General features: G+C 34.2%; 1 protein-coding gene across 2 annotated transcripts; it reads left to right on the forward strand.

Moving 5' to 3' along the window:
- Positions 1 to 4,062: 4,062 nt before the first annotated feature.
- Positions 4,063 to 10,133, forward strand: LOC126715283 (palmitoyl-acyl carrier protein thioesterase, chloroplastic). Of its 2 annotated transcripts, none has more exons than XM_050415821.1 (7): positions 4,063 to 4,402; positions 5,446 to 6,032; positions 6,219 to 6,352; positions 7,039 to 7,152; positions 7,519 to 7,690; positions 7,816 to 7,884; positions 9,448 to 10,133. In XM_050415821.1, the coding sequence occupies exons 2-7, from the start codon at positions 5,511 to 5,513 to the stop codon at positions 9,715 to 9,717; spliced, it is 1,281 nt and encodes a 426-aa protein (XP_050271778.1). In that variant the 5' UTR covers positions 4,063 to 4,402; positions 5,446 to 5,510; the 3' UTR covers positions 9,718 to 10,133. The 2 variants fall into 2 exon arrangements, with proteins under 2 accessions (XP_050271778.1, XP_050271779.1); XM_050415822.1 differs by having other exon boundaries at positions 5,452 to 6,032.
- Positions 10,134 to 15,638: the final 5,505 nt, after the last annotated feature.

Consider the following 15,638-nt stretch of genomic DNA (forward strand, 5'->3'; position numbering starts at 1 on the left):
CAATGTTGGGCTGGGCTGCATCCTGCGGTATTGGCCCAAATGTTCTGAGTAAGGGAGTTGGGACCGGTCCAATTGTAACTCACTTTGGTTCGGCTTGTGGACAAACTATACTCCGTTCGCTAGAGTTTAATCACAGACACATGGCAGGCAGAACCACTAGGATTAAATTATGGCAAGCATATATAATAATGTTGATATAAGAAACACAATCACTACTTTTAGCCACAACAAGTAAAAGTGAGCAACAAAAGGCTCTTTGTACACAGAATAAGCTAGGTGAAGAATAAAAAGAGTTAGCAAAATCAAAGCGTTAGTCTGCCATGCCAAGCAATACACGGGGTTGAAACCAAGAAGGGAAAAACCGTTCCCTCAATGCGAGTAATCTTGGAGAAGAAATTAATTGTTTTGAGAGAACAGGCCTAAATGGTCCATGCCCAAATACAGATCTTTTGCCTTTTATAGAGAGCAAGGCTATTGAGGGAGAGAGGAAATCAACTTATTGGTGCATGCCTGCCGTTCTAAACTTTCTGTTTTTCTTTTCCTCTCCTTCTTACTTCCTGGTTTTCTTTTTATTTTGTTTTACTTCCTTTCCTTCTCAATGCTTACTTCTGAGTTATGTTTTTCTCTAGAAATTCCTATTACTGTGATTTTTTGAATCACCTTCTCAATGCATAGCAAGAGGTCCTTTATAGAGTCTGTCGTGACTGGTATTTACTATTTTAGCCCTTAACTGTTTTTGTCTGGTGTGAGTGTCCTTGTCGATCACTTACTGGTCGTCAGTGGTGCAGCCACCACCACTTACCTGTTTTGCCTGTGCCGCTCTTCTCTGCCAGACAAAGAAGACTATTTTGTTTGTTTGCTTGCTGTGATTTTTTCTACCTGTTACAATGTGTGGGCTCTCTTTCTCTTAATCCCTCATGGCATGCACCTGGTGATTCCAACTCATCCTTACTTCTTTTGGGTGGCATGTTATCCCAACAGGACATTTCCCCCAAAAGAGCCTGAGCAAGAACCCTAGAATAGGTTTTTTCCCTCTCCCCACCGCCAGACCATGCCCTCTGATCCATGACCCACCACTTCCTATATTGGCTGGGTACAAGTTGGTAGTGCTTGGGTCTCGCACGTGCTTCACCTTCTTCACCCGTTGCTCATGCACTTGCCATGTTCTAAAGATTATTCTATACATTCTGCCGTGCACTTTTGGCTTCTTATGGCGTGGGTTGTTTTCCAATCTACCATTCTTAATGACTTACTTCTTTTGGGGATTGGGCCTTGTTGGATCATAGGCCTTTCTTCCCCCGGCTTATTCTGTGTTCACTCCATTGCCTTGTTCCCATGCTCCTGCTATACCACTCTGCTATTCCTACTGTAATATTGTTTGACTCAATCCTGCTGGGCCTCTTTAGGCCTGCTGTTTATTTCCCTCCCAATAACTCAGTGTGTTCACTGGGCCTTTTCTTATACTGTTTGCGGGCTCCTGTGTCCCATTTCCCTCTTGGGCATCCTTGGCCCATTTGCTTTCCTTGGGCTTCTTCAGCCCTTTTCCAATCCTGCTTTCCCATGGGCCTTTACTAACTCTCTCTGGGCTTCCCTGACCCAATTACTTTATATTTCATCCTTGGGGTTGATGGGTCTTCCATTAGCCCCTTACTTTCTTCGCTTACATTACTTTCAGCTTGTTATGGCCTATTCTCACTTTTCTACATACTGCCCATGGGTTTGCTTCCTCTCTCTTTCTGGGCCCTTTCAGGTCCGTTTGCTTCTTCAGGACCCACTTTATGAGCCCATATGCCATTCATTTCTGCCACTTGGGCTCAATGGCTTTTTCTTGCTTTTTAACTATCAAGTCTCTACAACACATTCATTTGTGTTTCTACTTTTACTAAACCTAAGTTATATTTAATTGTGTTAGTCATGCTTAGTCGAAACCTTTAAATTATAAAGCATCTCCCCAAATTTCTATCTTAACATTAAATCAATGTCTATTTCATCCACAAAAATTTATATCATTCACAAAAAGCATGCACTAAATGACTTCATCTTCAATTTATTCAATGAGTTTATTTATCACTAGTACAAAGAGATATGGACTTAGTTGAAAACCATTTTCAACATTATCATTATAATATATATTTTAATTTTTTTAAGAGTTAGAAATTTTGCAAATCTAAAAATAATAAGTAAGGAAATATTAAAGGAAAAGTGGAGATTTAAGATTGTATATATTGAATTAGATAGTATTTTCAAGTGGGTTTCATTAACGAGTGCTTTTAGGGTATTTCCTAAAGTAGTCAATTTTAATAATTATAGGATCATATGAAGACAACAAATAACATCAACCTCTCAATAGCTCTCAATTTGTTGATTTTCTTCTAACGGTGCCATATAAGTCTGCAAAATATCACATTTTTTCATGATTTATATATTCCATTAAAATCTTATTACACCATATTTTCTTTAAGTGATAGAATAGATTTCAAATGACAATATTTAACACGGGGGAACATGACAACTTTTTTTTTTTGGTGGGTTAATGTTTAGTGTAAATGGGGTTGTGAAAAAGCGAGTCAACCTAGTTTAACATCATTATTAAATGGATTAATTTTGTGTTGACATGTTTAACATACAATCGAACCAAATTGATTTGATTCACTGCTAGTGTCAAGACTCAAGATGGGTTAACCCATTTTGACATGAATTTTTTGACTCATATAAATAAATGACATTTTTAATCAACATAAATTTGAATTTAAATATAAAAATTATTAATTAAAAGAACTTTAATGGTTATATTGCTATATTCTTCATCGGAAACTTAAAGTAGTTAATCATTTTACCCAAAAAAAAAAACTCTCATTTTATAATATATTTTTCAAATTGTGTATTTCTAAATTTGGGTGAAAGTTTTGACACATTCGAATTAAGGGAGTGGAGATTTCTAGATATATATATATATATATATATATTTTTTTATTGAAAACACTAGGTGGTGCCATTGACCTAAATGGTGATTGCAAATTTCGGTGGAACTTAATTAGGTTGAAATAATAACTTGGGATAAAATCTTCTCTCGTTGATTCCTCCAATTCCCTCCAATTTTGATTTACATGTAGGATATATGGCATTTAAAAATCAAATAAATGTCACACGTCTCATATCTAGCTAGAAATTTGATGATTCATTAAGAGAGGATCATTTCTTGTATGATATTAGCAATTTAATTGATTTTAGAATTTGTATAGAATTGAGAACCAAAAAAAAAAAAAAAACTTGTTTTTAATTATTCTATACATGTGCTTACAATTTTAGATGGGTTGAAATGGATTGTGCTCGGTTTATTATGTGAGTTGTGTTGTATTAACCCGCTTAATAAATGTAGTGTGTTCGGGTTATTGACCCATATATTAGAATATACTATGTTGACTCATGTATTAGAACACTTTGCTTGCCAAGAGAAAAAACTTACATAGTCCTGACTTCTGAAGCAATAATGGTCTTAGGCTACGTAAGTATTACTCTTCGTCAACTTACCTCTTGATATTTAAAAATAAAGACATGCACAGCTCATACATTATATGAGTCACTCCATAAGTATTAAGTGTTTATAAGTATAGAGGGTAAGGGCTAGAATTTAGATTTTCAAAAATGAACTTCACACATATATATACACTTAAATTAGGTTAGTTAGAGTAAAATTTATATCTTGTATAAAAAAAATAATGAATTATTCTTAAAAAAAATTATTGTTAATAATTATCCTAAAAGCACCTATTAATATGAGCCAATAATAATAATTAATTTTAAACCCAAAACCTCATTAACAAGCAAAGTGATAAACCATTTACCCAAACTTTTACCCCAACCCAAATTGGGAAAGTAACAAAAGAAAAAGAAAAAGAAAAAGAAAGAAAAGGCAAAGAAGAAATACGTAGAAGGGAGGAAGGGCAAAAAGGTGAAAAAGGGAAAAAGAGGAGAGACGTGTTGGGGAAAGTGGGCTTTGAAGGAGAGCGGCGGGAGAGACAGGTGGATACTATTATACTACTATATAAATAAACTCTTACTAAACGCCATTTCCCTACCACCCAATCAACCGCTGGCCCTAAAGTCCCACATTTCTCATTTCTCTCTCTCCAAATTTCTCTTTGCTATTTTGGAAAGTGAAACCAAAGCCAAAGCCAAAACCAAAACCCAAATTTTTATAAGAAGAAACAAGCGCATATATATTTTATAATTTAAAAAATTGAGATTGTAAACCCTAGAGATAAGTGTCTAGAAAAGAGAAAAGAGAAGTGTTTGCGGATCCGAAATGACATAAGAGCCCTCTCTCCGCTTCTTCTCATTGTTTCTTGTTTCCACTGATTCGAAAATCTTTCATTTCCTTTTAGTTTCGTCGCTGTTGAAGGTACGGACGGGGAGAGATTTTGAATTTTGCTTTCGTTTTCTCTCGCTGTTTTGTGTGTGTGTGTTGGTCTGATCCGCGCGTGGCATTTGTAATTACTGGCCATCGTTGTCCTCTGTTTGGTTGCCGGGAAAGTGGAGGCAGTGGAAGGAAAATGATGTTTGCTTAATTTTAATGTTAGTGTTTTGCTGGCATTTGAATAATGAGAGATCTGGATTTCTCATTTTTTAAATTTCTCTTCCCATTTTCTCTATCATTTTATCGGCAACCAAACGCGGAATAGAAGTTTTGTCTTCTTTTTTTTATTGTTAGTTTCCTTAATTGTTTACAAATTGAAATGCTTCTGCTTTATCTCTTGGATTTTTATTTTATTTTTTTAAAAAAATAGTTTTTCAGTTCAGATCTGCTATTTTTTTACTCCTTATTTACGTATGGGTCTGTATTCGATAATATTGATGGTTGCGTATTTCAAAATTTTCTGTTTATTCTTAAAAAAATAAATAAAAAATAAAAAATTCTCCTTTTGATGGCTTTGATTTGCAATCAGAATCGTTTTTTCTTTTTTCTTTTTTGTATAAATGTGCTTTTTCGTACTGGCTTTTAATTTTAGGAAAGTTTTACCGAAGTAAGCAAAAACTGTGGTAAATGTCAAAATTTGAGTTCCTGTTTCGTTTGAAATTAAAAAGGTTTTTTGTTTTAAAGTATTTTTGAAAATATAGCAATTTAGATAGCGTAAATTTCTCGGAACATGTTAAATATGAATTTATGTTTTGTGTGTTTGTGTGTGTGTGTTTTTTTTTCCTAATTTTTTTAATCAGAAACTTGCTTATGACATTTCGAATAATTTCATTATCTGAACAGTGAACAGTAAAGAATTTGGGTATTTTATTTTTGTCCTTGTGTAATTTGTTAGAAGGAATTGAAGATTCCAGTTTTGTTGTAATTATATGGTTTTATTTCATATTGCTTCATTATTAAGCGTATGTGTTCTTTCTGAAGCTTTTGCTTATAAAATTTCACTGACAAAGTTTTATTTTTTTGGCCAGAATCAGAGCTCGGATTGTTAACAATCTTTAATTGACTGTTGGGTAAAAAAAAAAAAAAATTCAACATGGTTGCCACAGCTGCTACTTCTGCATTCATTCCAGTCCCTTCTCCGTCGGCTCCGGACCCCAGCTCCAAGCCGAAAAAGCTTGCGAATTTGGGAGGAATGAAGTCGAAATCGACTTCTTCTGGTGGCTTGCAGGTCAAGGCAAATGCCCAAGCTCCTCCCAAAATAAATGGTAGCTCAGTTAGTTTGACAACACCTGTGGAAACTGTGAAGCATGAGGTTGAAATGTCTCCTTCTTCTTCCTCTTCTTCTTCACCGCCACCAAGGACTTTCATTAACACACTGCCTGATTGGAGTATGCTTCTTGCTGCTATCACCACTATCTTCTTGGCTGCTGAGAAGCAGTGGATGATGCTTGATTGGAAACCGAGGCGGCCCGACATGGACCTGCTTATTGATCCATTTGGTCTAGGGAGAATTGTCCAGGATGGTTTTGTTTTCCGCCAGAACTTTTCTATTAGATCATATGAAATAGGTGCTGATCGGACAGCGTCTATAGAGACGTTGATGAATCATTTACAGGTACTAGTATTGAATAATTCAATTTTGTGATATAGATTTTTTGTAGGGAGGAATATGGAAACCACTTCAGGAAACCAAAATTTTAATGGGTTGTTATGTTTTCCGCAACAGCATATATGTATGTTAATGAGATTTCTTCTTCACAAGCTGGTTTTTTTATTTTGTTCCTTTTTTTTTTGGCTGCAGGAAACTGCTCTTAATCATGTTAAGACTGCTGGACTCCTTGGTGATGGCTTTGGTTCAACACCAGAGATGTGCAAAAAGAACCTGATATGGGTGGTCGCACGGATGCAGGTTGTGGTTGATCGCTATCCTACTTGGTAAGTCACTTCTTCATGCATGGAGGTTGCCGTTTTTATTGGTAGTTGTGCATGAGATGATAGTTTTATCATTCATTTATGTAGTTCATGTTGTGTTTGGCTTCATATATTGATTTGAGGATTTCATCCCCTACCCTGCTATTTTCCATATGATGATGTTCATGGGGCTGGCCCCATAGCAAAGAACTTGCTCCGTGCTTAGCTTTGTTTACTTAATTTTGTACTTTTACTTAATGATATTAAGATATGAATATTGCTGGTTTTTGTTACATATGTAGGGTAGTTTTTCCCCCCCCAGAATTTTATGAGCTAGGAATGCTATATACTTGCCCTTATTTCTCTGAAATGATGTACATTTATGAAGTTGCATTCAGATTTCCTGAGTTCATGTATATTTTTTTTTAAAGGGAAGAAGCTCAATGCAGAGATGCCACTAGTGAAACTCTTACTATAGTATGGGGTTGACATTTCAAAACTCTTGAATTATAAATATGTTTTGTATTGACATTAGCCAACTGGTCTAAAATAATTTTGTGTGCAAGTTATATAATCTGTTTTTAGCTAAGAACTGTATGGAGTTTCATCAAGGCTGGGCAGTAACAGAATTTATAGGTTATAAATTGATTTGTAGTATCATGAAAGTGCTTAGTAGAGTTTGATGGGCTTAATTTATTTTTGTCTTACAGGGGTGATGTTGTTCAAGTGGACACTTCGGTTGGTCCATCTGGAAAGAATGGTATGCGGCGTAATTGGTTTGTACGCGATTACAAAACTGGGGAAATACTAACAAGAGCCTCGAGGTAGGATATTAATTTTGATTCGAAATTAATATTTATTTTTTAAACTGTTTCTCTCTGTTCTTTGCTGATAAATTGTAGTCTGATGTAGCTTTTTAATATGCTGCATGGTGGTGTTGGAAGGGGGATTGTAACATGTAATCTGATCTGTTTTACTTTAGATATTGCGTACATTGGGAAATGACAATTGAAGCAATGAAACAAATAATCATCTACTATTTGTTATTTATTTCTTAATTGATTTTTGGACCATTGTATTTAACATCTATAAAACATGCATTGTGGTGTGATTGCATACTCTAAATGCTATCAACTAAAGAGATTGATTTGGTTTTCAATGATTGTGTTTTTGTTTTTGATGATCTGCAGTGTTTGGGTGATGATGAATAAAAAAACGAGGAAGTTATCTAAGATTCCGGAAGAAGTTCGAGGGGAAATAGAGCCGTACTTTCTGGATTCTGATCCTGTTGTGGAAGAGGATAGCAGAAAACTACAAAAACTTGATGACAACACTGCGGACTATGTTCGCACTGGTCTCGCTGTAAGTTTTTTCTTTCAATATAATTAGTCAATTTACATTCTATTTTATTTATTTTAAAATTTCATCTGCCTTGCTGCTCACGTGTTGTTTTCTGATTGTTGTTCTTCCCCCTTTGTGATTTGCAGCCTAGATGGAGTGATTTAGATGTCAACCAGCATGTTAACAATGTGAAGTACATTGGCTGGATTCTTGAGGTAGATGTCCAAGCAAAATTGATTTGTTTAGATCACCCATTTGCACTTCCCCCTCTCCCTCCCTTGCTCTTTATCCTTATCTTTCTTAGATGACTGTTTACGAGATTTGATATGCAAGCTAATAATGCCTTTCCTCTCTGAAGATTGTCAATTGCTCTCTATCCTTATTTATTCTTAGATGCCTGTTTACTAGATTTGATATGCATGCTAATACTGCCTGTCCTGTCTGAAGATTGTCAATCTGGAATAAAATTCTGAATGGATTGAATAGCTGAACTGGTCTGACCAGGGCTAACCTTCTCTTGGGTTTAGTTTATTCAATAAAAGTATAGATGACAGCAGTGACTCTGCAAACCTGTTTTTGAGTGGTACTGATTGATTTGCTGTTTTTGAGAAACGGTTGAATTCATATGCTAAGAATTCTTACTTTTTTTTCAAGAAGAATTTTTTTTTATAATTAATTTAAGGCTAATTTTTTTAGCTAAATCATATCCTAAAGCTGCAATTTTATTGCTAATTCTTTAGGAGTATGTTTGCCATACTTGGAATGCATGTAGTTTTTTTTTTTTTTTTTTTTGTTGAGAGAGTTTCAACCTATATGTAGTTTACTTAATAATAAGAGTCCGTTTGGGAACAATTTATTTAGTTGAAATTGAAAATATTTTGCTGAAAATACTGTAGATAAAAGCTAAAAAGTAGCTGAAATAGTACAGTTCATGAATAGTATTAAAAAGTGCAATGAGACTCATGAATAGTAGCAAAAATAAGCTAAATAGTAAAAAATGCTGGCTTTTTAAGCCAATGCCAAATGCAACCTAAGTCCCTTCCCCAACAACCTTAATTAATTGCCAGGCTGTATAAGTCCATTTGAGGTCATGTGTGGTGTAGTTATCACTTTGGTTGTCCAGCAAGGTTGTAGTCACTTCAGTGCAGCATGTCATGTGTACATGTCTTCGTGAAAGTGTCCATTGTGGCCTTTCGCCATTGCCACATAATAATGTTTGTCTTTTAGTTGTCATCTTTAACCTCTTCGATTGATTTATTGCTGGCAGAGAGGTTCCTTCTCCTTTCCACCTGACCATGAATTCTCAGACTACAATTGTGCTGAGCTTTGGTGAACAATTTCATGTCTTTTTCAGGTGTTTGCAGTGATGCCTCAGCAGTGCATTGCAAACTATATAAACATAACATCTCCTGGTTTAATCAGCAAGAAAAGTGGGCATTTCAGATTTATGTTTAGGGTGCCATGTACTTGTGTTAAATACTTCCATCTCAGTACTGTGAGAAATCACAGTACTGCGATGGAAGTATTAGATTTTATGCATTACTGGAAGTATTAGATTAGTACATCACGTGTTATTTTAACTCTGTTGATTATATGTTTTCTTTTCTTTTATTTTGCTTTCCTTGACAGCAGGAGATTTAATCACGGAACATTTACTTGTTATCTTTATTCCTTTGAATCTGGATATCTGATGTTATTTATTTTTTTTCAGTATCTAATATCTGTTGGAAAGTTTTCTTGTCAATTTAATTAGAAGTTAATAATGGTAAATGTTGCAGAGTGCTCCGTTGCCAATCTTGGAGAGCCATGAGCTTGTTGCTATGACTTTGGAGTATAGGAGGGAGTGTGGGAAGGACAGTGTGCTGCAGTCTTTGACTGCCGTCTCTAGCAATGGTGTTGGCAATTTGGCTAGTCTTGCTGACATTGAGTGCCAGCACCTGCTTCGACTTGAGGACGGGGCTGAGATTGTGAGGGGAAGGACTGTGTGGCGACCCAAATACGCCAAAAACTTTGGGACTTTTGGTCAGCTTCCAGCGGAAAGCGCTTAATTTTGTGAGTGCTGGAATGGCAATGCTCTCCCTCCCTTCTGTGTGCTCCTCACTTGTGTAGAATCCTGCATGTGTTTCTTGGATTTATATATGTTTCTTCTTTATATATATATATATATTCCTTCTCTTTTGTCTCCCCTCGAAAAGAAAAGTAGCCCCATTGTAATTAGCTCTTGCTGTATTCTCTCTCTCTCAAAGGCTCGCTAAAGGACAAATGTCTGCATTCTGGCAGTTAACCTTAGCTGTTTGGGATACCAGGGCGAGTTGTCTTATTTAATGGCATGACATGTATAATTTTTTTTTTTTCTTTTCATTATTATTCTTTGTTATTTAGAAATAGCTATAAATGTCCATTTATTGCTACAATAATCATTGATCTGACTTCAGTTAAAAACGTGTCTTGTGTTTGGATGCAACAGCTTGTATTTTTAGCATTTTGTGTTTTAATGAGTTCCTCCTTTTTAAAGAAGACTTGTACATATATTTGTAGAATAGACTAGGCAAAAAGAAAGATTTCTTTAAATCTTAGGGTGGTCGTCTTACCCCTATATTTGGGGGATTGGTGTTTTATTTGGGTTCAAAAGTTAGGCGAAGATTTGACCATTAAATTGAGGGATTCGTTTAGAAGTTGTGGCTGGCAAGGTTGTTCAACTCTCCAAACCATACGGCATGGTGAAACCGTGTGGATTCTATTGTTAAGTGGCAGTTTCTAACGATGTAGACAGACACGAGCCAATCTCTCCTGACTCCTGATCTAGTTTATACTTTATAGGTAGTCAGAAAGAAACTTCTGGATAAACCATTAGGAAAAAAACATCACACTTCAAGCGCTTGTCGTTAATAACTCACCTTAAATACGGTGCCCAAGTTTCTTATTGACAATCCACAGCCGCCAATAACTCACCTTAAATATGATAGAATTCCGCGGTGGTGTTGCGGATGATTTCTGATCTCGGTGCAGTGCCGGTGATGATTTGGCTTCTTGGAAAGCTGATCAGGTTAATGTAGCTAAAAAAACTCCCAAAACGAGCCACCAGAGTTTCCTTGGTATGTTGTGCATCCGTCATATGCTTCATTTTTCTCACTAGATGTGGTTTCCACAACCATATAGTACCCACATGTATTGCATTCTTCTAAAAAAAAAAAAAAGATAAAAGAAAAAGATAGGTATTGCCTAGATCCTGTCTACTTTTTTCAACCAAATTATGGAGCTGATTTTGAGTTTTACGCTAAAGGGGAAATAAATATAAGTGGGCACGCCGAAAGGCATGTATTTGAGCTATTGGCAGTCAGTGAGGATATTATTGATCGAGATTTGTGATTGCGGTTCAAGATTGAATTTCACGTGCTTGTGATTTAAACGATAGCGATAGGAAACTAAATACCCAACTCAAAAGTAAAGAGCGAGGATGGTTAGACGAGAAGACCATCCTAAATCTCTAGCCCATATGCCGATGACCATGCAAACGGAAACGGACCGAAAAAGATATGCAACGCCTTTATGGATTTGTGGGACAAGCAAAATAACTAGCTGGAGCCTTAAAAACAAATTGGACCAGGAGTGTAGTAAGTTTACACCTTTAATTTTTTTTTTTTTTTTTTGGTAAATACGGAATGCTGGAATTAGATAGAAATAAGTCTGTTACAAGACATTCCCTCTTTTTCAAGGGTACATAGCTGATCCACCGCGGATTAATAAACAAAATATAAGCGTCAACACTAGTGCTGCCTATTCTAGCCAAAGCATCCGTGCATTGGTTTGCTTCCCTATAAACATGTTCCACTTGCTGATTGCTAAAGGTCCTCAATAGGTTCTTGCAGTCGGTGAGTAGAGGTTCAAGTGAGAAATTGATTTTGGAGTTTTTAATAAGGTGAACTACTGCTAAAGCATCAAGTTCTACAATTAAACTTGGAATGTTTTCTTCTGGGCCATCATAAGCCCATCTCTGAGGGCCCATAATTCTGCCATAATGCTATTCATATTCCCACAATTCCGAGCACACCCTTTGATCCACTCCCCATTCTCATTCCTTTGGAGACCTCTACCGCCAGCTTGCCCTGGTTTGCCTATTTAAAAATAATATGCTATTTGAAAAGAATGCGCCCGATCCAAAATATAAAGTTGGGTTTATAATAGGAATGGAAATAGCTCGAAAAAATAAATAAATAAAACAATTTTTTTTTTTCAAAACAGTATGAAAGTAATTTCAAAAAAATAAAATGTGAAACTAGTATGTGTTTAGAATGTTTACATTAGTATGTGTTTAGCTCCCACTTTTAAAAACAAATTTCTAAATACTTAAAACAAATAAAAACATTGATTTTTGGGAGACCATTTCAAGTTTGAGATATTTAAAAATATATATATATTTTACAGGAAGTAACATATATAGATTATTAATATTATTTGGATAATGATAAACTTTAAAATTGATAATGATAACATATATTTTACAGTAAGTAACATATATAGAACTAATGTACCCTTCTTTCTTTCTTTTTTATTTTTGGATAGTGATAAAGTTAACATTTGAAAGGTGAGAGTTTTTTTGTGATAAAAACAAGCTCCTTAATTTAAAAGATAAAAAAGTTTGGGCAAATCTGTGGAGCTCATTGTTTTCAATTTATTTACAACTATACCGCTAAAAAAAATTTATGTATCTTAAAAACATCCTCTTAATTGTTTTCAAAATCTTGTTTTGAACCTAGAAAATAGGAACTAATTTTTTGAATACTGTATTTAGAATGCATTAGCCAAACAAAAGATTCAAGTGTGGGATCCACTATTTTATGGTTTCCAAAACAAAACATTGTATTTAAATCCTATTACCAAACAAGCCCTAAATATTTTAAATATCAAAATCAATTATATTTTAGGGCATGTTTGGTAAGAGTATTTAAATAAAGTTTTTTGTTTTGCAATCTATAAAATGGTGAGTCCCGCACTTGAATATATTGTTTGGCTGATATTCTCTAAATACAGTTTTTGGAAAATTGTATCCTATTTTCCTTATTCAAAACATGATTCTGAAAACGACTGAGATGTTGTTTTTATGATACAAAAAATGTTTTTAACTGTATAGTTGTAAATAAATTGAAAATAGTGGACCCTACAGATTTGTCCAAATTCTGCTATCTCTTAATTAGTTTATCTTTATCATAAAAAAAGTCTCACGCTTCAAATTTGAAACTTATTATTATATATATATATATATATATATAAAGGGTACATAAGCTCTATACCCCTTATCATTATCAAAAAAAAAAAAAGTAATCTACAAATTCTACAATGTTTTGAATTTAATTTGAAAGCATCCTAAAAGTAATCTACAGATTTTATATTAAAAATTGTTTGGGACAAATCTATGAACCCCACATATTTGTCTTTTAAATAAAAATATACACACTTCTAAAACTATTTTCATTAAATAATGTAAATGGTAAGTTAGGAAATTTGCTTATTGACTTTTCAAAGAATGATATTCCGTCTATCACATTTTGGTATTTTTTAAAAATCCAAATTTTTAAAGAAACATCATTTAATAAATTGTCTTTTATATAAAAGGGTACTAATTTCCAATACTAACCTCTTTAATTTAAACTTTAGTGAAATATGGGTATTGAGTTTTTAGAGTTAAATGGCATGTTGCCTTTTTTTTTTTTTTTTTTTTTGGTATTTACTACAAATTGAATTAAACAAATGGATCACAATATGAAATTTGCAGCATATTGTGCATTTTTTTTTCAACAAGGCATGCATGATGACTACCTGATGTTAAAAATATTTTTATATAACCTTTACAAACTTATGTGGCAATAAATTTGATCAGTAAATTCTAAAAATATAAAAATGAATGTTTGACTTACTAATTTTTTGTGATGGGTAATACATCAATTTGTAAAGGAGATATAGTAAAATAAATATTATTCCTAGTATCACTCTTATGGCAATTTATGCGTCTATTGAGGAATCGACTGGATGATGCATTGCACTTGTCACATATTAAACTACACATAAAGAATAGTGATTTAGAAATTTATTAATCTTGAGCCAATTTTCTAATGCTTTCTGTTTGTGAACTAATGCATGCACATGAAGAAGTCCACTATACCAGCATGAGGCGTCACATGATTAAGCCCCAATCCTAACTGTATATATAGAAGAGTACAAAAACCCAATTCACTTTTGCACATGATGGATGAACTAAACAACGAATTATAAGAATGAAAGACGAGAAAAATTTGCCAATCAAAATAATACTTTTTTTTTTTTTAATGACCTAGAATGAATAAAAACAATTCAGGGTTAGATAGATTATTGCCTATTAGGTAAACTAGTTTAATTAGTTTATCTAAATATGAAAGAGATTTAACAAGAGACTCAAATGAAAATTTCCTGAGATGGCAAGACAGTGGCTGAAGCCGCGTGCGGCTACCGGTTTTGCAGTGAGAATCTTGAGTCTTGACCGCTCCCTGTTTTATTTTATTTTCCAGAAACGTTGAATGGGAAAACGACACGTCCCCAACAAGCAAACATTATCACATGTCTGTCGGACTTGTCAAGGCAATGTAGCTCTTCCCTAGCTTGACTTGAAATCCTCAAAGACTTGGGTCCCAACTTTGTTTATATAACAGCTTTAGGTCAACCTACAATGCACTGCTGCAAGCAATGCAAAAGCTGAGTTAATCTCAATTTTATATTTATTTTTTTCAAAGTCTTTCTAGTACGTATCTCTTTAGTTCAATTTATTTTTGTGAAAATGTATTATATCTGAAAAAATAAAAAATAATGAGGTTTTAAAGAGTTGAAAAAGTACAAACAGTTCGAAGAAATGGATTCTTTATCATAAATCACGCTAGGGATGTGCTTCATTTCTTTCATTATTTTCTATGTATTTTGTAGCTGGACAATAAGATTATTGTTGAATATGGACAGCTGGCCAGCCGGCCAACCCTTAATTTATAATTTTATGTATAAATTTGAAGCTTGAGCCCAAATCATTCTTACGGCTAATTAATAGGCACATGCAAATTCGTTTTAGGTCAAAACACCTTTGAATGTAGGGGGCTTTTAAGTTTAAACTTTATAAAGTAAAAAGATTTTGAAAAAGAATTTGACCTTTGAAACGCCAAAATGGTATTTCTTTTCGCCTGAGACATACATTTTAAAATGAGAGTAGGGGTGGCGCCAATCAGAAGTTTATATGGAATCTAGAAGTTAAAAGATCTCTTAAGTGGGACGAGGTGAGGAAGAATAAAATCTTGATTAAGTCTTATATCACCTAAATATATGGAATGTGTCTTAGACTCTAATTGGCATGAGACCCTTAAAACTGTGAGGGTAACACAAAGTAAAAAAATTATGCCAATGACAAGCTTAAGCGTGACAGAATAGTATCATAGCAGATCCCTATATAATGTGGGGTGGTAGGTAAGTACCACACAAGAACATGTGGCTCTTGATGGGCTAGATTGTGGGACCCAAAAGGCCAAAAAACCTCTTACGTGAGATAGGGTAAAGAATAACCAAATTTTGACTAAGTCCCACATCACTTAGGTAAAGGGAGATCCTACGCTTTTATCTGGAGTATCTTTGACTCTACTTGGTATGAGACCTTTTAAGTTTTAAAACTGTGAGGGACAACCCAAAGCAAACAATATCATGTCAATAATGAGTTGGAATGTGGCATTATATTTCAAAATCTACTTCTTTTTGCCTAATTTATGCTGAGTTAGGTTATGTTATTATTTACTTTCTAAAATTTTCATTTTCTCTGTTTAGAATAACACATTTTGTGTAATTAAGAGTGAAAGGGGACATAAATCTATCATATTAAATAATAAAAATGGAAACTCAACAAAGGATGAATTAACTCTAGTTTTGTTTCAAATGTCTCACATTAGATTTTAAACTCATTCTT

This window comes from Quercus robur, chromosome 2 (assembly GCF_932294415.1).
Source record: "Quercus robur chromosome 2, dhQueRobu3.1, whole genome shotgun sequence".
NCBI classification, from domain to species: domain Eukaryota; kingdom Viridiplantae; phylum Streptophyta; class Magnoliopsida; order Fagales; family Fagaceae; genus Quercus; species Quercus robur.

Excerpts from the sequence above, each read along its gene's own strand:
- LOC126715283 (XM_050415821.1), top strand. The coding sequence starts at position 5,511 with ATGGTTGCCACAGCTGCTACTTCTGCATTCATTCCAGTCCCTTCTCCG. Across the intron at positions 7,153-7,518 it reads ATACTAACAAGAGCCTCGAG|TGTTTGGGTGATGATGAATA; the intron begins GTAGGATATTAA and ends GATGATCTGCAG. Across the intron at positions 7,691-7,815 it reads ATGTTCGCACTGGTCTCGCT|CCTAGATGGAGTGATTTAGA; the intron begins GTAAGTTTTTTC and ends TGTGATTTGCAG.